This window comes from Sus scrofa, chromosome 3 (assembly GCF_054392235.1).
Source record: "Sus scrofa isolate SSC_HxYL_T2T_F1_AM1 chromosome 3, Sscrofa_HxYL_maternal_Yorkshire_Landrace_v2.0, whole genome shotgun sequence".
NCBI classification, from domain to species: domain Eukaryota; kingdom Metazoa; phylum Chordata; class Mammalia; order Artiodactyla; family Suidae; genus Sus; species Sus scrofa.
The window spans coordinates 18,131,677-18,151,396 of NC_139385.1; the positions used below are offsets into that span (position 1 = coordinate 18,131,677).

A 19,720-nucleotide genomic window follows, 5' to 3' on the forward strand; every position below is an offset into this window, starting at 1 on the left:
GAGGACTTTAAATGTCAGTTTGGAGTGTTTTATAAAGTTTATAATGACAAAGTGAGCATCAGAAAGTGTGACAGAAGAGACCAGACCTTGAGGACACAGCTTTCCTAGGTTAAAACATCAACCTTGACCCAAGCCCAGAATTATTAGCTATGTAACTGTGGAAGTTAATCTCTTTTAGCCAGTTTCCTTTTTTTGTTGTTGTTTTTTTGAGGGCTGCACCCACAGCATATGGAAGTTCCTAGGCTAGGGACTGAATCCGCCTGCCACAGCCACAGCCACACAAGATCTGAGCTGCGTCTGCAATCTAGCAACCTACATCACAGCTCACAGCAAGCAGAGATCCTTAACCCACTGAGCGAGGCCAGGGATGGAACCCTTGACCTCATGCATACTAGTCGGGTTCCGTACCCCTGAGCCACAACCGGAACACCAGTTTCCTCCTTCTTTTTAAAGGAATAAAACTGCAGACAAGAGCAGGGGTGAGGGGTGTCAAAGGGACCTTTCTGGAACCAGGGAAGTCAGGTTGACTGAGGTATAAGCTTGTTGTGGGGAAGGTGGACTCCTTTCTGACTCTAACTTCAGAGGTCCTCCATCGGAGAGATGTCTCTTGGGCCTTGGAAAGAGATTTGGACTGGGAGTCTTTCGCCCATCCAACAAAGAGTTCTGTATGCCAACTGTGCCAGGCCATGTTCTAAGTGAGAACTGGGGCTGCAAGTGTGAACAGGACAAAATTCCATCTCTCAGGGACTGTAATGGGGGAGGCCGACTAAAACAGGTAAACAGAAACGTGTACGCTGAAGTTACAACGCGGAACGCCGACTCAGTTCCAGTTTCCTTCACTGACACGGTAATGTGGAGCGGACTGGAGTCCGTCACCGCCCTCACAGCGCCAATCCGCTCAGCCCACAATCACTTCCGCTCGCACATTGCAGACATCCGGTTCTTCCGGCTCATTTGCATTCCTAGGCTTGAGGGGGTGGGGTAAGGGCGCGGCTTGGGAGGGGGCGTGTGTATGACGCCACATCCGGCGCGCGGCGGAACTGGTGTTCCTCTGCTTCCGCGGCGGGGCCGGAAGTAGAAGCGGAGGTGGCGGCGGCCCAAAGCGGAGGGAAAGAGGAAGACAGGGAGCACGAAAGCCGGAGCCGGAGTCGCTGCGTCGGTAATAGTCGGAGACCCTTCTAGGCCACCGTCCCTGGCGCGGGACCTCAGGGTTCGACGGGAGTTAGCGGAGGGCGGCCCGGGCTGTGGGACGCTGGGGGCCCCGGGGCCTATGTGAGGGGAGGCGGGAGTTGGGGGGGCCGGGCCAGCTCCAGAACCGAGTTGCCCCCCCCGACCCGGCGCCCCTTAAGGACACTGATCCGCGGCTTCTCCTTGGCCTTTCCCAGGAGACCCCTGTGCGGTGCGGAGGGGGCTACGGCCCCGGCTCTGACCCGCTCCGGGGCGGGTGGGCCATGGCGGAGATCAGCGATCTGGACCGGCAGATCGAGCAGCTGCGGCGCTGCGAGCTCATCAAGGAGAGCGAAGTCAAGGCCCTGTGCGCAAAGGCCAGGTGAGCCCGGGAAGAGAGGCTTCAGCCACTGATCAGAGGCCGGAAGCTTGGGGCAAATCCAGCTGAGAACTTTGGGCCTGGCTCATCCTGGAAGCTTTCCCAGAGAGGAGCGAATAGGGCCACTTCCCTCGAGGAGCAGCCGGGCCTGTTGGGGGAAGACAGACCTGGATTCAAATATCTGAAGTATTAGATGATGTGTTTTCAGTGGAGTTGGAATTACAGAAAGTACTTAGGAAGCTTAGGGAAACAACCTTGTCTGTCTGGGGGGGAACAGAGAACGTTTCTTGGAGGAACTGAACTTTGGGTTAGGCCTTGAAGAATAAGATGATAAAAGGGAATGTCAGCAAGAAGATTTGGTTTACAGTATTCTTTTTTTTTTTTGGCTTTTTAGGGCCGCACCTGTGGCACTTAGAGGTTCCCAGGCTAGGGGCTGAATCAGAGCTTCAGCTGCTGGTCTACGCCACCAGCCACAGCAATAGCAATGAGGGATCCTTAACCCACTGAGTGAGTCCAGGGATCAAACCCACAACCTCTTGGCTCCTAGTCGAATTTGTTTCCGCTGTGCCACAACGGGAACTCCTACAGTATTGTTTTAATCCCAGTAACAACCCAAAAAGGTGTGTGGAATTGTCTTCATCTCACAGGTGAGGATGCTTACATTCAGGAATAAGGGGTAAAGCCTGAAGCGAGTTCTCCATGTCCTGTCCATTTTCAGGCCATCATGCAAGAAAGTGGAGTTGGATCACACTCATACTCCTTGTGGGAGCCTATGAAATAGAAGCAGATAAGCCAGAGTAGAATTAAGCAAGATCTGAAGGGAAGCCTAGCTTAGAGTTCTGTGGGAAGTAGGATGATGTAGTGGTTAAGAGCCAGGCTTTGGAATGTGGCTCTAGGTTGGAATCAGCTCTGCCACTTCCTAGCTGTGTTGGTGATCTTGAGGTCTGTGAGACTCGGGTTCTTCCTATTTAAAGTGGGGATTCTAGAACTTAATGAGGTGGCTGTGAAGAGTAAGGGATGCGCTTAGCATAGGCTTTGGTAAACTGTAAGTGCTCGATGCTTGTTGGGTGTTACTGTTCTTCCTTTGTAGGAAGAGGGCAGTGCTGATGTGGACTGAAGTCCTTAGTGAAGGCTTGAAAGAGAAGTTGGCCTGGAAAGATGGATAATTTGGGCAGCTGAGTGGGCAGGCCTAGTAGGAAGGGCATTCCAAGCAGGCTGAGAATAGGAGTGGAAGGTGTTCCCTGGGGGCTCAGCGGGATCCAGCATTGTCACTGCTGCAGCTCAGGTTACAGCTGTGGCACTGGTTCGATCCCTGACCCAGAAACTTCTACCTGCCAAAGGCATGGCCAAAAAAAAAAAAAAAAAAAAGTGGAGCTCTGGGTTGTGTGGGCAGTGGTGACAAGACGACAAGACCCATTACCTGCCTCCTGAGGAACTATTTGTGGTTTCCACCACGCTGGAGAATTGCAGAAACAGAGCCAGCAGAATTACCCCCACATTTATGACCAATAGGCCACTGTTAGCCTGAAAGAACTTTATATCCACTTCCTTCCCACAGCAATGCTGTGAGGTTGGAAATATTTGCCCCATTTTACAGAGCAGGAAGCTGTGACGTCTTGAAGCCTGGGGACTTGACCAAGGCTTCCCCGCAAGAAGGTGGCAGAGCTGGCTGGCCGTTGGGCTCTTTGCTTGGCTTTGCCCCACACAGACCTGTCACAGCCACACAGGGCCTGCATGGGTTTGGTGAACAGGCAAGGCTCCCTTTTAAACGCTGTTCTGTGGCTCTTCATGTTTTGCCAGCTCAAAAATATTTCCTTGACCAGACCAGCCCCAAGATGTTTTTAGTCATCCCTCAATCTCTCTCTGTTTGTTTGTTTGGGTTTTTTTTGTCGTTGTTTTTTTAGGTCCGTACCCATGGCATATGGAGGTTCCCAGGCTAGGGGTCCAATCAGAGCTACAGCTGCCGGCCTACATCACAGCCACAGCAACTGGGGATCCGAGCCGCATCTGCAACCTACACCACAGTTCATGGCAACACCGGATCCTTAACCCACTGAGCGAGGCCAGGGATCGAACCCGAATCATCATGGATACTAGCTGGGTTTGTTGGCACTGAGCCACAATGGGAACTCCCATCCCTCAGTCTTGATTGGCATTTTTAGGAACTTAAACCCATTTCTGGCTGGCACTCTTCTTTTCCTCAAAGTCTTCTGCCTCCCACAGGGCCTGGATCAGTGTGGTGGTGATGACAGCTAATGCTTGGGTAGCATAGTGGAATTTTCAGAATAGCAGAAGTTAGGTGTTCAGCCTCCATTGCTCTTTGCAGCCTGTGGAACAGGCAGGGCAGTGGTGAGTGTTTCACAGAAGAGGAAACTGAGCCTCAGAGAAGAGGTCTTGCCCCCGGTCTTACAGCTCCTTGGAGGGGAGGCTGGTTTTGGATTCAGGTCTTTGACTGGACTCCACACTCACTGACAGCCAGGTAGACATTTAGACTGTGAGAGGCAGCAGGGAGCTACTGAGGGATGTGGGGTCCTGCCCAGATGAAAGCGAGGTGGAGCTTGGAGGTCCAAGCCTCAGGCCTGGGGTGGCCACTGCTGTTCCAGGCCCAGTCTGGAGGAGGACCAACTCTAGCACCTGGCAGTGGGTCTAGCACCTGGGGACCCACCAGGGGCCAGGCTGAGGCTGGTAGTGTCAGTCACTTCAGCTTGCTCAGACGTCATGGAGACTCAGGTCCTTGGAATCACAGAGGCCCAAAGCACATGAGCTCAACTTGCTCCTATTGAAAACATCACATCAAGAGTTCCTGTCATGGCTCAGTGGTCATAAACTCGACTAGCATCCGTGAGGATGCGGGTTCGATCCCTGGTCTCACTCAGTGGGTTAAGGATCCGGCGTTGCCATGAGCTGTGGTGTAGGTTATAGACGTTGCTGTGATCCTGTGTGGCTGTGGCTGTGGCGTAGGCTGGCAGCTGCAGCTCTGATTTGACCCCTGGCCTGGGAACTTCTGTATGCCGCAGGCATAGCCCTAAAAAGCAAAATCAAACGAAATCACATCACATAGCAGAGGGTTTTGAATCAGGTGTTTTTCAGTAGGAATCCTGTGTTGTCACCTATAAACAGTGTGACCTGAGTCAGGTCACTGTACCTCTTCAAGTCTTTGAAATCCTTACAGAGCTCAGATGAGCTTCTGCATATGCAGGCCCAGGGCCTGGTGCCGTGGCCCAAGCAGATTCCTGCCCCACCTCCCGCCTCAGGCCCTCCCCAGGCTCCTTGTCCCTGTTGCACTGATTCCGAAGCCACTGGCCTGCTGCCACACACACGGGATATGTGTAATCTAGCTCCCTCCTGCTGGGCGGCGTTGTGGAGTGAAGGGTGAGCCCTGGGCACTGGTGATGTGCCACCAGTGACAAGGTTGGGGACCTGGAGTCTGGAAGGGACTGGTACAAAATCTTAGGATACTAGGTCCCTGAGCTCCAGTTCAGCCACGCTTCCACTTTGTCACCTTGATCCTGCCCCTTCTATTCTAAACCTCGGTTTCTTCTGCAGTTGGAGAGGTCATTGTGAGAAGCGGGTGTGGGAGTTTCCTATGTGGCTCGGCAGGTCACGAACCCCACTAGTACCCACGAGGCTGTGGGTTCGATCTCTGGTCTCACTCAGTGGGTTAAGGATCTGGCGTTGCCATGAGCTGCGGTGTCGGTCTCAGACATGGCTGATCCTGTGTGGCTGTGGCTGTGGTGTAGGCCGGCAGTTGCAGCTCTGATTCACCCCTAGCCAGGGAACCTCCATATGCCGAGGGCATGGCGCTAAAAAGAAAAATAAACAAATCATTGGTGTGGAAGGATGTCGAGCACAAGATGCGTTGCAGGTTGGAGAGCCTGGTTGCTGTTGGCCCCTCGGGCCCCCACCAGCGCCTCCTGCCATTCCGGGAAGCCCAGGCACGCCTTCCTGGAGCCACTTTTGTCATACGAGGCACCCCGAGCCCAGGGAGCTGCTGGCCTTATGGGAGAGGACTGGGAGAGGAGGGAGGGCTAAGCGGGTGCCTCCCACGTCAGACTAGCTTGATAAGGGCCAGACCCCGCGCAGGCTGCTTGGTTCGAGTCCCGCTTCTGTCACTGCAGAAGGTCTTTCCATCTGCGCGGTGGGGGTCATCAGGGTGCAGCCCGTGAGGGTGGTGGCGTGATCGCCTGCGTCTTCCACTTGGCACTCTCCTGCCGTCCTGGCACCTGATGTGAACTGGAAGGTTCACTGTCTCTGCGATCGCTCCAGGATGAGACCTAGAGACGTGGCGCTACTTATGATCAGCGTCCGTAACTAACAGCGATTTCACATCATGGCTCCTCAGGTGGCAGTAGGATGCAGTGCGAGGAGAGAGGGCCAGAGTCCTAACTTCCTCTAACTGTTAGAAAAGTGGCAACAAACAGCGTTTCCTTGCAGGCGCCTCTGACGGCTGGCCTGCGCGGGGCACCACCCCTGCGCCCTTGGTCAGTTGGTCCATCGGTCTGCGGGCAGGGCCCTGCGGTGGGGAACGGGGCTATAAGGGCTCAGCCAAGGGCACGGTCTCTGAGCAGAGCGGGCACAGGGAGGAGGTCCGTGTCCCGGGAGTGAGTGCTGGATGCATGAAAGGGAGCAGCTGGGACGGTCAAGGCTGGGAAAGGCCCAGACTCCTTGAACAGGCGTTGGGTGCTGAGCAGGAGCTTGGACTTTGGCCTCTTGGCATCGGGGAGCCGTGGAAGGGTGTCAGGCAGGGGGCGGGGCTGTGGCCAGCCTGTCTGGGGGGAACTGCCCCATAGAGGTTCAGGGACGGCTTCAGAGCCCCACCTCCCCCCAGAACGTCGGGAATTGGGCTGGGCTGGGCTGGGCAGGCCTGGCTCTGGTGACCTTGGTCTTCTGTCTCCAGAGAGATCTTGGTGGAGGAGAGCAACGTGCAGAGGGTGGACTCGCCAGTCACAGTGAGTACCCGCCGGCCCTCCGCAGCCTGGCTTGGTCTGTGGGGCCCACGGACGTCCCTTAGACTTGTGGGCTCCCAGCTGTAGGCCTCCTCCTGGGAGCCCCTCCTTCAAGGGAGCCTGGCTGGAAGAGACGGGTATAACGGGCTGGGGCTTCGGGGTCACTGGAGGGACGCCCTTGGCTGGGGCAGAAGGCCTCTTCGTTTGGTGAGTGCTTGGACGCCACTTGTTCCTGCATGTTCTGTGTTATCGGCAGTTTTGGCCTTGGTACCTTGAGGGGCGTGGAATGAGGAGCGGGCCGGGTCCTTTGGGTGCTACAGGTCTAGCTGGAAAGACTGGGCTGCATCTCTTGCCCACACAATAGCTGGCCCTGGGTGTGGAGTCGGGGGGTTGGGGTGGGAGGGTAGGTTTTGGGCCCTGAGAAGTAGGGACTTAGCCGAGGCTGATAAGGGCCTTCTAAGGCAGCAGGTGTCTTCAAGGACAGCCCCTGGCACCGGAGGCTCTCGGCCTGTGAATTCTGAGCTGCCTTCTTCATTCCAGGTATGCGGTGACATCCATGGACAATTCTATGACCTCAAGGAGCTGTTCAGAGTGAGCGCGGGGAAACCTGGGCAGGGTGACCTGGGGGGTGGCGAGAGGAGCCTTTACTTGAGAGCGGGAGCTGGGGTCGGCTGAGCGGAGTGGGGGCCAGAGGTCTCAACGTGATTGGACGTGGGCCACCACAGTCCAGGGCCGAGCAGAACCTTCTCCCTCCCTCCTAGGTGGGTGGCGATGTCCCTGAGACTAACTACCTCTTCATGGGGGACTTCGTGGATCGTGGTTTCTACAGCGTCGAAACCTTCCTCCTGCTGCTGGCACTGAAGGTGGGGTCCGCTGGCTTCTGGAGCCGAGACCCGGGCCACCTCAGGCCTGACCTGGCGGCATCCTTTCCGCCCTCATCTCCTGCTCCATCCACCCCCAACTCTTGAGCTGTGTTGCTGGTGATGGGCAGCTGCTTGGGTGGTCAGAGAAGCTTTCCTTGACTTGGGGGCATCTGGTTGGGGCCGCTGGAGGATGAGGTCGGAGGGCGGCAGTGTCGGGGCAGGAGCAGAGGCTCGCCCTGTTGTGAACGTGGCAGGTTGGGTTCCGCCAGATCCATTGGTGGGAGGGAGGTTGTAAGGGGCCACTGACAAAGCCCTGTAAGTGTCTTGCTCAGGGCTTGGTCTGTACCTGGTGGGTGCAGGAGGGGCCTTTCGGTTTGTAGTTGATGGGGTGTTGGGGTGGGGAGGTGGGGGGAGAGGGCTCAGCCCTGCCTCCTCCAGAAGCGGGACTGGGAGCCTGTGCGGCATGATTCAGGCAGAGGACGTGAGTCTGGGCAGGGCAGTCGTGATGAGGGGGAAGCGGGCTGGCACATGTCAGGTCGCGTAGCAGGGGACCCAGAGCCTCAACTCCAGGCCTGGCTCGCTGGCCCCTTCCAGGTTCGCTACCCTGACCGCATCACCCTGATCCGGGGCAACCACGAGAGCCGTCAGATCACCCAGGTCTACGGCTTCTACGATGAGTGCCTGCGCAAGTACGGCTCAGTGACCGTGTGGCGCTACTGCACTGAGATCTTTGACTACCTCAGCCTGTCGGCCATCATCGATGGCAAGGTAGGTGCGGCCACAAGGCCCCCTGGGGACAGAGGGAGGGACCGGAGGGGCGCTGGGCCTCAGCTCCCGTCCCTGCCGCGCTCCCCCCGTAGATCTTCTGTGTGCACGGGGGCCTCTCCCCCTCCATCCAGACCCTGGACCAGATCCGGACAATCGACCGAAAGCAAGAGGTGCCTCACGACGGGCCCATGTGTGACCTGCTCTGGTCCGACCCTGAAGGTGAGGCCAGGAGCTCTGCTCTGCTCTGAATTTGCTGAGTGGCCGAGGGGGTCCTGTGGTTAAAGCTGGGGCCTCGAAGGCACAGCCGGGGCAGAGCAGAGCAGGACTGGGCTTCACTGGCGCCGGTGCTTGACTGTCGACTGGCTGGGCCCTCGGTGAGGAACGAGAGCGGGTAGCTGGGGGCACAGATGTCACGGCTCAGAGGCTTGTTAAGGACAAAATCATTGGCTCCCGGAGTCTGAAGGGGCTTCTGCAGAGGTCAGGCTCCCAGAATGATAGTCCCCGGGGGGTCCCCTCATTTTGTGGGCTTTCCTCAGCTTGTCTGGAGCAGAGCCGAGGTTGAAAGCCCAGCCCCCAGTACCAGTCCGGGACTCCTCAGTCCCTCACTGCCTCGCTTCGCCTGGTGACTGCCTGCCCACTGCCCAGGCCGCCCTGGGTCCCAGTGCTGTTTGTTGCACGTGCTTCCCTCGGGGCACCGCCTTCAGTCTCGTGGGCGTCTGTCTGGGCAGTGGATTACAGGTCACCCTGATTGTGAGGTGGCTCCAACGATCAGGAAATACTTTCCTCTTGGAGCTTATCTGTTTCTGACCCTCGCTGTCCCGTCCCCCGGGCTCCCCCGGCACACCTTCAGGCCCTGTGCGTTTGCCGCGCGGGCCGGGCTGCAGGAGGGACACGGGGTGGTGCTCCTTCAAAGGCAGCGGGCAGCCAGTGACGCCCTCGCCCCTCATCCCTACCTTCAGACACAACAGGCTGGGGGGTGAGCCCCCGTGGGGCTGGCTACCTGTTTGGCAGCGACGTGGTGGCCCAGTTCAACGCAGCCAACGACATTGACATGATCTGCCGCGCCCACCAACTGGTGATGGAAGGTTACAAGTGGCACTTCAATGAGACTGTACTCACTGTGTGGTCGGCACCCAACTACTGCTACCGGTGAGCTGCCTGGGCTGGGAGGTCGAGGTGGGGATCCCGGATGGCCCCCCGCTTTAACGCTGCTGCTCCCCGACTTCCAGCTGTGGGAACGTGGCCGCCATCCTGGAGCTGGACGAGCATCTCCAGAAGGATTTCATCATCTTCGAGGCTGCTCCCCAAGAGACACGGGGCATCCCCTCCAAAAAGCCCGTGGCCGACTACTTCCTGTGACCCCTTCGGCCCCTGCCCCCCTCCAGCCCCTCTGGCCCCCGGACCACTGTGACTCTGCCCTCTTCAGACGGAGGCCGGGCATGGGGGGGTGCACTGTCCCCGGCTTTGCTGTCCCCCCGAAGAGGGCACTTCAGGGGTGAGGACTTTTCTGGAGAGGCTCGGAGCCTCAGCTCCGTGCTCTTCCTCCCGTGTCCCCGCTTGAACCATGAAGTTTCCAATAATTTTGTTTTTCTTTTTTCCTTTTTTTTTTTTTTTTTTTTGTTTTTAGATAAAAATTTTGAGAAAAACAGAAAAAAAAAAAAAAAAGAAAAAAAAATCTAATAAAAGAAGAAAAATGATTTCCAGGTTTGGGTCAAACTTGATTAGGGATGAGCACTGAGGACCCTGACTGCCCCGGAGCCCTAAACCTGCCCGGAAGGTGAGGCTCCAGCCAGCCGGCTTGCCCAGAGCCTCCTGGTCCCCAGCCCATGACCTCGACCGCTCCCGAGGGCTTGCCCAGTGCTACGCAGAGGGCACCTGGGTTCTCAGGCGCCCCTGTGTAATTCTCAAAACATTGTCAAGACATCGATTCCCGCATTTTCCTGAAGAGGAAACAGACCCGGGGCGTGGCTTCCCATGCCCAAGATCGGGCACCTGAAGCGCTAAGCCTGGGTTGGGGCCTGGGACCTCTTGCCCCCAAACCTTTGCTCCCGCAGCCACCCCTGGGGCCAAATACCATGAGCCCAGTGTTCCAGAGCGCTCATGTCTTTTGAGGTTTATTAACAAAAATACTCGGATCCTGAGGACAGACAGGTGTGGCTTGCACTGGGGCGAGGGGGGAGAACCCGCGGAGCCCAAGGGTGAGGCCTGGGAAGGGGGAGTGCTGGTCCCAGGCCCCATTTGGCCAGGCAGAGCCTCCCTCCATTCACACCGAGGTGAGAGCCGGGAAGGGGAAGCTGGCCCCAGCTGGACTCCCAGCGGCTTAGCCAGAGCTTTGAAGCCAGAGGGGGGTGGGAGTGAAATCAACGTGTGAAGTGGGGTGGGGGAGGCCCAAGGCAGCCATTTGGCGTGGGGGATGGGGCCAGTGGAAGTGAGGGGGCTACAGGCCTGGGGGAAGGGAACTGGAGGTGTGCGCTGGACCCTGGAGGGAGGGAGGCAGCGGGGCTTCAGCAAAGGCTCAGTACATTGGTTTGGAGCCCACATCCAGGTAAGGCCCAGGCCCAGGGTAGGGCAGGGGGAAGGGACCCCCTGGGAGGAAGTGCGAGGCAAAGGATGCTGGGGGTGCAGCTGCGGGGTACCCCGAGCCTGCTGGCCCGGGCTGCAGCTCCAGGAAGGCAGCTGAGTAGGGGGCTGGGCGCCCCGAGTCTGGAGCCTCGGGGAAGCTGGGGGTCCTGAGGTACAGAGAGAGGTGTCGGAATGGGGGAAGAGGGACCCCCAGCCTGGAACAGCCCAACCCTGCGCCCCGTCCCACTCACCTGGTTGGAAGGTGACCGGGGGCCCCGTGAAAGGCTGCAGGGTGCAGAAGGTACGCCTCCGCACTGGGGCCACCGCAGGGAGGAGCTGGGGCCGGGGCAGCTTCCCGGGACGCTGGAGCCTGCTCGGGATCTGACTCTCGAACGTCCCCGCCCAGTGTGGAGTCGCAGGGACCGCCTGGTGCATCTGGGGAGACGGAAGGGACCGGGTGGGCTGAGGAGGATCGGCACCCCAGGCCTGGCCCCATCACCCCTGGGGCTACACTCACCTCCACTCCCATAGGCCCCTGTGGCTACTGGTTCTGGGCCCCGCAGTTTCCTCTTCACACGGGCGTCTCGCTCCCTGGGGAACAGTGATGATGGCGATGGTGATGATAATGGTGATGATAATGGCGGTAATAACAGCACTTACCAGGGGACCAGCCATTTCACCCAGGGTCCCGATCAGGTAGGTGCCATTCATTATACCCATTCCACAGACCAAGGAGCTGAAGGCCGGAGAACTAAATGACTGGAAAATAGCTGCGCTGGGACTTATCTCCCACTTACAACTTGCCAGTGGTTTCCTATTACATTTAGAATCCACGGAAACTTGGAGTTCCTGCTGTGGCTGCGCGGAAACGAATCCGACCAGCATCCATGAGCACACAGGTTCGATCCCTGGCCTCGCTCAGTGGGTTAAGGCTCAGGCATTGCTGTGAGCTGTGCTGTAGGTCGCAGACGTGGCTCAGATGCTGCGTGGCTGTGGCGTAGGCTGGCAGCTACAGCTCTGATTCGACCCCTAGTCTGGGAACCTCCACATGCCGCTGATGAGGCCCTAAAAAGACAAATTAAAAAAAAGAATCCGGAGTCCCTGTCGTGGCGCAGTGGTTAACAAATCCGACTAGGAACCATGAGGCAGTGGGTTGCCGGTGTTGCCGTGAGCTGTGGTGTAGGTCGCAGATGCAGCTTGGATCCTGCATTGCTGTGGCTCTGGCGTAGGCTGGCAGCTACAGCTCCAATTAGACCCCTAGCCTGGGAACCTCCATATGCCGCGGGAGCAGCCCAAGAAATGGCAAAAAAGATTAAAAAAAAAAAAAAAAAAAACCCAATCCATGGAAACTCCTTCCCAAGCATCAGGGCCAAGGCAGGGTCTGATCCCAGCTCATCCCACCTTGCCGGCCCCGCCCATCCCCACCAGCCGCCTTTCAGCCACACTCCCTCCATCTCCATCCCCGCTTCACCTGTTTCTTGTCTCAGTTCAAGCACAGCTTCCTCAAGGAAGGCCTCCCCCGACCTCCCACAGCACTGCGTGCCCTCCTAATAACCTCTGTCAATAGCAATAGTTACATTCGTTAGGGTGATTTTTTGAATGAATTACTGTCTGTCTCTTCCACCTGACAGTGCCTTGAGGACAAGGCCCAGCTTTGAGGGGTTAGTTAGAAGCCAATGTCGTAACGAACAAAACCTTTACAGCCCACGATAATCTGGCTCCCCTCACCTCTCTCAGGCCACACCAGCCACACAGCAGGCAGGAGGCTCCCACCTCAGGGCCCAGATGTGTTCTGGGCTCTGTCCCATACGTCCTCCAAAGTCTTTTCTCAAATGTCCTCTTAGTGAGGCTTTTCCAGGCCTCTGAATAAATAGCTCGCTCCAGTCCTCACTGTCTTCCTTTTCTTTTTAGAAGACATCCCTAACAATATCATATAGTTAATTATTTCTCTTGTTTACTTGCCTACTCTGCCCACTAGAGTATCAGTTCCACGAGGGCAGGGGCTTCAGCTTGTTTTGTGCACTAATGCATCCTCAGTGCCTAGAACTGAGTGGGTGCCAAAGAAGCTTTTTTTTCCCCCGCTTTTTAGGGCCACACCTGCGGCATATGGAAGTTTCCAGGCTAGGGGGTCAAATCGGAGTTGTAGCTGCCGGTCTACACCACAGCCACAGCAACGAAGGATCTGAGCCATGTCTGCAACCTATACCACAGCTCCCGGCAACGCCGGATCCTTCACCCACTAAGGGAGGCCAGGGCTCGAACCCGCAACCTCATGCTGACTAGTCAGATTCGTTTCCGCTGCGCCACAATGGGAACTCCATGTTTGTTGACTCCATAAGTGAATAAACGTTTTTACTTACTGTCGGGTTCCTGGCATCCAGCACAGTGCCTGGTACACAGTGGGCGATGAATCAGTGAGGGAATGAATGAAAGAATGATGCCCACCTCTTACAGTTTCGGCCATTCTCCCGGAAGCCTTTGGCAAAGGGGTTGGCTGCGATCTTCAGCTGTGTGATCTGGAGGGTGGAGGGTGCACAGCCGGAGTCAACATCCCCGCAGCCTGGACAGGGGCGCCGCCCCCTCCGCCGGGATCACTCACCCGCGGGTTCTGATAGGCTGTCACGGAGATGAACGCGGTCTCGGGGAAGCGGAAGGAGGCCACGCCCCCCCAGTGTTGGCTGCAAAGCTGGGCGGCCCGCACCAGGTGTATGCGGGGCTGATACTTGTGCATGGAGTGCAAGATCAGCTGGGAGGGAAGAAACAGGGGTGACTCCCTACCCCGGCCCCACCCCCACCCCCCATCCGGGGGGGGTCCCAGCCTGGGCCTCACGTGGCCGTGGGGGTCCAGCGTGCTGTTGGTGAGCTTGACGCGGTGAAAGGACACAGGCTGCCGCATCCAGTGGGCACCGGTGGCGGGGGAGTCGGGGTGGATGTAAACGCGGTCCGGCAGGCGGGGCTCTGCCTTGCCGCTGGGCTCCCAACGCCGGCCCTGCCAGCGGTAGCGAGCCCCATCCACCGGAACCACATCCAGAAGAAACAGGTAGCGGGCCTCGGGGTCCAGGCCGGTGACAGATACTCGGCAAGCGGGGAACATGCGCCTGAGCGGAGGAAGGGACGCGAGAGGCCTGGAGCTACCTACCCGCCGGGGTACAGCACCAGCCAGGCGGCATAGCCACAGAAAATCAAGGGACCTGGAATCCGAGCTCCCAGGGCAGATCTTAGGGCCGTAAGCTTGTCTCATCCCATTTTACAGATGAGAAACAGGACAGTGAGTCACACAGCAGGTTAGGAGCAGCGTCCAGACTCCTGACTCCTGGCCCCTCAAACTCCATTGCAGAAGCAGGAGTGACACGGTTTTTTTTCCCGGAAATCTTCCCAGGAGCCCTGTGTTCCCCAGCTTGATCTCCAGCACCAGAACCTGTAGCTGCTGGAGACACTTGCTTCAGAGAAAATAAAAAGGGGCCTTATCATGCCAGGGCCTGAGTTCTCGGCCTAGATAAAGACCCACACACAGACCATATCCCTGTCACCAAGGTGACCCCAGATCTAGTCACATCCTGACCTCTGATCCTGGCCAGACTTCCCTGCTGCTGGTCAATGGCCTGACCCCACTCATAGTCGAAATCCTGACCCTGGCCACAGACTGACCCCTGATCCAGGCACACGCTAACCTATAACCTAACCAGACTTTCCGACCCTGGCCCAGAATGACCTAAGACTCTTGCCATAGGTTAGTCCCTAAACCAGCCGCAGATGCCACAGAATGACCCCCTGATCCAGGCCATGGTCACACTCTTACGAAGAGCCCTAGCCCCATCCCCTGGACCTCTGCCTTTCCCAAGAGACCCCCACCAGGGACACCTCCGGGGTCCTCTGACCCTGGCCCAGCCCCCTCACCTCCCGGCTTTGGTGATGATCATCTCTGTTCCTACGGAGTTGAACTCCTTCCACAGCTCCCGGTTCTCCAGGCTCAGGCTGACTCCAGGGAGAGAATGAAGGGCTTCTGGGGCTGGAGGGGGTGGCTCGGTGCCCAGGGCTGGGGGCAGTGGGGGTAGAGGTGGGGGCGCAGCCAGAGGGCGGGGAGCAGCTTCAATCCCAGAGAGGAAGCAATCCAGTTTGGGAGGGTCCAGATCTGGAGATGGGAAGAGAATGAGGAGCCAGCCGAGGGCCACAGCCCCCCACCCCAATTCCTGCCCAGGAACTGCTCCCACCGCTCATGCTCACCCGGGTAGCGATAGCTCTCTGCCAGGGCAGGCGGGAAGCTGGAATCTGCCCCGGGCTGGGGGGGCCCAAGGCGGTAGCTGGGCCCCAGGGAGGGGTACAGCTCCCGTGGATGGTACATGGAGTAGTCCTGTCTGGCCTCAGGTCACGCTGCCTAGAGTGCCCCGGTGCTGAGAGATGCCCGCTTTATAGCTCACAGCTCAGCCCCTTCCAAACCCAGGATCACAGCCCCTCCCCTCTTTGGGGCCCTGGAGTTGGGCTGGGGTGGAGACCCCTGGGGCCTGGAAGGGGTCCAAGAGGGGGCCGGATACCTGGGTATCCTCCCCTTCTCCCCTCCCCACCCCCCTAGGCTTCATTAGCCCCGACCCCCTGCCCCCTCATTACATAATTAACTCCTCGGCCTGATTGATCCCCGGGGCTCGACAGGGACGCAGTTTGGCGCTTCCGGCCAGCTGGTCCCCGTTCCCACGGGGGGAGCCCCGGCTAGGGATAAGCTACTGAGAGGCGGGGCCTGGGCCCAGGGATGGAGCTCGGAGTCCTGGCACAGACCTTGGCGCCCCAGACTTTTTTGGCAGGTGACCCCTCCACCCTTCACCTGGAGGGTGAGATGTGGAGGAACGAAGCATGACTGGAGGGAAGGAGCAGGGCTGGAGGGACGCGGCCTGAGCTCACTGGGGAATTCGAGGAGTCCGCAGCTGAGGCCTGAACCCTGGCGTCCTTCTTGGTTCCCATTCCGAAAACCCTCCACCCTCGGCCGAGTCTCAGAAGTTTAAGAGACGCCCGCAGCTCGACGGTCTCTTGACGGCTAGCACCTGGGTTTCCCAGAAGGTCCCGCGCTGGGGAGTCCACGGAACTACACTTCCCAGCAGGCCTAGCGCCTGGGTTCCGCGCGAAGGAGACAGGCAGATGCCGCTGTGGCCGCTGGAAGTTGTAGTTGAGACGAGGAGGGCGGTGAAACCGGCGGCGCCGTTGCCTCCCGGGAGAGCAGCCCCTAGGCGGCGTCTGAACTCTTAGGCTGAGAAGATGCAGATCAGCTGAGGTCAATGCCTCACGAGCTAGAGTGGGCTCGGGGAATCTCCACCGGCAGTGAGGTCCTTCCTGGGTGCCAAGATAGCTGAGCCCCAGGTGCAAAGGTTCTCAGCTTTGACCGCCGTGCCTACCCCACCCGGGATCCAGAAGGAAATGGGTCTGTAGAGACAGGAGTCTGCATTTGAGTCCCCCCTTCCCGGATTCCACGTGAGCCTGGGGCTGTCTCCACTTCATTGTTTTATTATGTACAAACGCTACAGAACAAGGGGAGCAGACACGCGTGGGGTAAGAGGGGCCCGGTGGGAGGAGAAGTTCACAGGGCAGATGGCGCACTGGGGCCAAGAGAGCAGCACACAGGCCATGTCTATAGGGCAGGCAGGGCAGGAAGGGGTTAAAAACGAGATCCAAGCCAGCCAGATCGCAGGGAGGTGCGGGGGTGTCGTCCACCTTGTCCACCTTCTGATCTCCCACCAAGGTCACAGTGCATGCAATAAAATATATGTACAGGATCCTTCCTCGGCAGGGGCCCTGAGGTCCAGAGCTCCCTTCGGATGGAGGCAAGCCCGTGGCGCCCCCTGGCGGCCAGGCCGGGCTGGAGCCACAGGCGTCAGGAGCCAGGGTCAGTCCCAGCCATTGTCTTTGATCATGTGGTTGAGTTCAATGATGTACTTCCCCTCTTTGTACTTCTGGCTGCTCTCGAAGGCCTGTTCCTGAAAGGAGGGGAGAGGCTGTCATGCTTGGAGCTAGGGCCTTACCAAAAGGAGCAGGGGTTGGGGAATGGATATGATTTGGCCCTGTTTAACGTAGGAGGAAACTGTGACCCAGAGAAGCCCAACCACCTGCCCATAGACACAGAACTGGTAAAGGGCAGGGCTGGGCTTCCCACTGACAGCGGACAGACAGAACTCTCTGAATCACAGCTACTTTTTAATTACTAATGTTGGCTCCAACAGAAAGGATATGGAAGTTTCCAAAAGATCCAGGGATTACAAACTGGTAGCTTGAGGGCCATTTGGGGCCTATACCTATGTTTGGTTTGGCCAACAGAGAGTTTAATATAAAGAACTTTAGAATACTAAAATATGGGGCAGGCTGTGCTCGCTCCAGTTTGCCAGACTGCCCCCCTCCTCTCCAGATCTATGCTGCCCTTTTTTGCAGATCAATAGTATCTGCTTGGCCCTGCAAGCAGCTGAGTTTCTGATGTCTGGATGAGGCCATCTCTTTATTTTACAGAGGTTCAGAGGCCAAACCAGAGCACATTTGTGGCAGGGCCAGGGGTGAACTCAGGTCAGGGTTCTGTCTCTGCCTGGAGCATCTGTCTCACAGAGGCCCCACTCTTGTCCTTTGCGGTTTTCCAGCAGCATCTTCTTTTGCTGCATCTAATCTGATCCCCCTAACAATCTTGGGTGCCAGGTGGTGGCTTGATCCTCCACTGCCAGATAAGGAAATGAGACTCAGGGTAGTGAAATCAAACCCCGAACGGCAGCAGGGGGCAATGAGGGCAGTGGAGAAGGAGGCTCATGAACCCACCACGCTCCATGTTGCTGTGGGGCCTTGGGCAACTTCTCTGATCCTCTGAATGGCAACAGAAGCTGGGGAGCAAGGGTTTGGAGTTAAAACAAGGGTTCTGGTTCCTGTTCTGTAACTAACCAGCTGTGTGACCTTGGGGAAGTTACCTAACACCTCTGGGCCCTCCTTTCTTCTGTAAAGTAGAGATAATAACAGACTACCTACAGGATTGCTGTAATGAGTGAATGAGATTAAGGTATGCCAAGCGCATAACAGTGCCTGGCACATAAACATTCAATAGATGGTAAATCTGATTATACCCTCATCTCTAAGATGGGAATGGTTATGCCTATGAGAAGGATGCATTCCGAGAAACATTCTAAAAGCCCCTTGCAGGATATGAGAGAACATGGCCAGGGGGAGAAAAGACAGCCTGACTTGGGTGACTTGGGCCTGGATGCTCTGAAAGATTATCAGATGACTGCTTGTGAGGAGGAAGTGATATGGGGGTCAGGTCAAAGGCTGGCCTGGGGTCAGAGGTCACTGACTCACATATTTCCAGCCCAAAGTGGTCTTGCAGTTTTCGCAGTGGATGTCAGCGACAGCATGGAGGCCCGTCAGCAGCACCCGCTCCTCGGCTGGCCCGCAGCCCACGTTCACCCTGCGGGGACACGGGGGAGGCATTCCCAGGGAGGGTTCCCGCCACCACAAGGCCCCCCACTCTAGCTTGTATCCAACCATGTTTGTTCTTTGCATCCACGAGAAGGGCAATCACAGCTTCCTGCCCAAACCAGGGGACTCTGGGAGTCTCCCTGCCAGGGGTCACAGGTCACCACAGAGATCAGGAAGAGAAAGAAAGGAGATTGAATACTTACACAGAGTTGAAGAGGTAGGCACGCCCCTGGCTGCCCTGAAAGGACTAAAGGGTAGGAGGGAGAATTGGGGGGCGGTGGTTAGGGCTACTAGTGCGGAGCTGCCAGGCAGCCCCTCTTGCCTCCCATTTCAGCCCCAGCTGTGACCTGGTTACCTTGGAGATGAGGTCGTCGTGGTTGGCCAGGTGAGCACGGCAGTGGGCACAGCTATACCTCCGGTGACAATCATCCAAGTAGGCCTGAAACGTCTTGGGCTTTGAAATCCGCACCATGGCGGGGGCCGGGGGCAGTGGCCCCACGCGGGGAGCGGCCCACGGGGAGCAGAGGGAGCCCAGTGCCTGCAGGGAAGGGAGCAAGGGGGCTGTCAAGACCTGGGCCACACACAGGCAGGCACGCCCTGGGCCATGGGGACTCTCTCTGTCACACTTGGCTGCTGTCTCCTCTCCCTAGAGCCAGCAGCCTCTCCAGAGGCCAGAGCCGGCTCAATTTTGACTCACTGAGGCCTCGAGTTGCATCAATGGGGAAACTGAGGCTAGGAGGAGCCCCAGATGAGTCATCCACCTGCTTCCAGCCTCACCCCTGCTGACCTGGCAACTGAAGCTGGACGAAGGGGCTCTAGAGTGGATGAACTGTCAGCTCTCCGTTTAGGGGGAGCACGGAGGGGTCAGGAATTGTATGGTCCTTAGAACCTCATCGGAACTGCCGGGGGTGGGGCGACTTCGCTGGACGTAGAGGGAGTTCACCTGGGGAGAGGATCCCTCACCTGGGGAAGGCAGGAGGCCTCACTGAAAGGTGGAGGGTCAACTGGGTGGGGAGGGGATCTTACCTGGAGGCGCCGAGGCCTTGTCTATGCCGGGGGGGATCTTACCTGCATCGCGGAGCCTTACCTGAGACCCCCAGGGCTCACCTGGGGCGCGGGGGTGGGGGGCGGGCGCCGGGGAAGGGGGCAGTCCTCACCGTCAGGGCGGGGGCGCGGGGCGACGCGCACCCCTGATGATGCGGGCCTCACCTCGCCTGGGCGCGCGGGGACCCGGTCCGCCGGGGTGGCCTGGCCTGGGAGTGGGGGGCGCTCCTGGTGGGCGCCGTCCCCCCCGGCCCGGGTTCGCAGCCGCCGCGACTTGTTTACACCGAGACCAGCTGCTGCCGCGGCTGCGGCGGGAGGGGGAGGGGGCCGGCCTCTGGTCCCGGCGGCCGCCTCGGCCAATCGGCGTGCAGCATGCAAATGAGGGGGCGCGTCACACAGCGGCCAGCGCAGGCCCAGGCTGCCCTTCCCCCTGCCACCCGGCTCCCGCCGGCCCGGAAATGCGGCTGCGGCCCGCCACCCAGCCGGCCGGCCCCACGGCCCCGGGCCCGGTCGCCCCTCGGCCTCCTGCGGCCCTTGAGGGGGCGAGGATCTGAGATACC

The 19,720-nt window shown here is 58.2% G+C and overlaps 3 protein-coding genes across 22 annotated transcripts; 1 reads left to right on the top strand and 2 right to left on the bottom strand.

Annotated features, from left to right (window-relative positions):
- Window positions 1-1,053: 1,053 nt before the first annotated feature.
- On the top strand, window positions 1,054-9,820 carry PPP4C (protein phosphatase 4 catalytic subunit). The gene is made up of 9 exons (XM_021088021.2): window positions 1,054-1,159; window positions 1,386-1,549; window positions 6,444-6,495; window positions 7,033-7,083; window positions 7,254-7,355; window positions 7,950-8,123; window positions 8,216-8,342; window positions 9,083-9,272; window positions 9,353-9,820. Exons 2-9 carry the CDS (start codon window positions 1,452-1,454, stop codon window positions 9,480-9,482), a joined length of 924 nt encoding a protein of 307 aa, XP_020943680.1. The 5' UTR covers window positions 1,054-1,159; window positions 1,386-1,451; the 3' UTR covers window positions 9,483-9,820.
- Window positions 9,821-10,210: 390 nt separating this feature from the next.
- Window positions 10,211-15,753, bottom strand: TBX6 (T-box transcription factor 6). Of its 17 annotated transcripts, none has more exons than XM_021088014.2 (9): window positions 15,502-15,753; window positions 14,910-15,076; window positions 14,583-14,817; window positions 13,516-13,783; window positions 13,285-13,431; window positions 13,131-13,201; window positions 11,203-11,276; window positions 10,937-11,120; window positions 10,211-10,852 (listed from the first exon to the last, which is right to left on the bottom strand). In XM_021088014.2, exons 2-9 carry the CDS (start codon window positions 15,025-15,027, stop codon window positions 10,639-10,641), a joined length of 1,311 nt encoding a protein of 436 aa, XP_020943673.1. In that variant the 5' UTR covers window positions 15,028-15,076; window positions 15,502-15,753; the 3' UTR covers window positions 10,211-10,638. The 17 variants fall into 17 exon arrangements, with proteins under 17 accessions (XP_020943673.1, XP_020943676.1, XP_084873234.1 ...); XM_021088017.2 differs by having other exon boundaries at window positions 13,516-14,112; XM_085017108.1 differs by having other exon boundaries at window positions 13,516-14,125.
- A 406-nt stretch (window positions 15,754-16,159) lies between these two features.
- YPEL3 (yippee like 3) lies at window positions 16,160-19,461 on the bottom strand. 4 transcript variants are annotated; one of them, XM_021088026.2, is made up of 6 exons: window positions 19,326-19,461; window positions 18,472-18,654; window positions 18,320-18,363; window positions 17,997-18,105; window positions 17,466-17,527; window positions 16,160-16,645 (listed from the first exon to the last, which is right to left on the bottom strand). In XM_021088026.2, exons 2-6 carry the CDS (start codon window positions 18,586-18,588, stop codon window positions 16,579-16,581), a joined length of 399 nt encoding a protein of 132 aa, XP_020943685.1. In that variant the 5' UTR covers window positions 18,589-18,654; window positions 19,326-19,461; the 3' UTR covers window positions 16,160-16,578. The 4 variants fall into 4 exon arrangements, with proteins under 4 accessions (XP_020943685.1, XP_020943681.1, XP_020943686.1 ...); XM_021088022.2 differs by having other exon boundaries at window positions 19,274-19,461; XM_021088027.2 differs by lacking the exon at window positions 17,466-17,527.
- Between the last annotated feature and the right edge of the window lie 259 nt (window positions 19,462-19,720).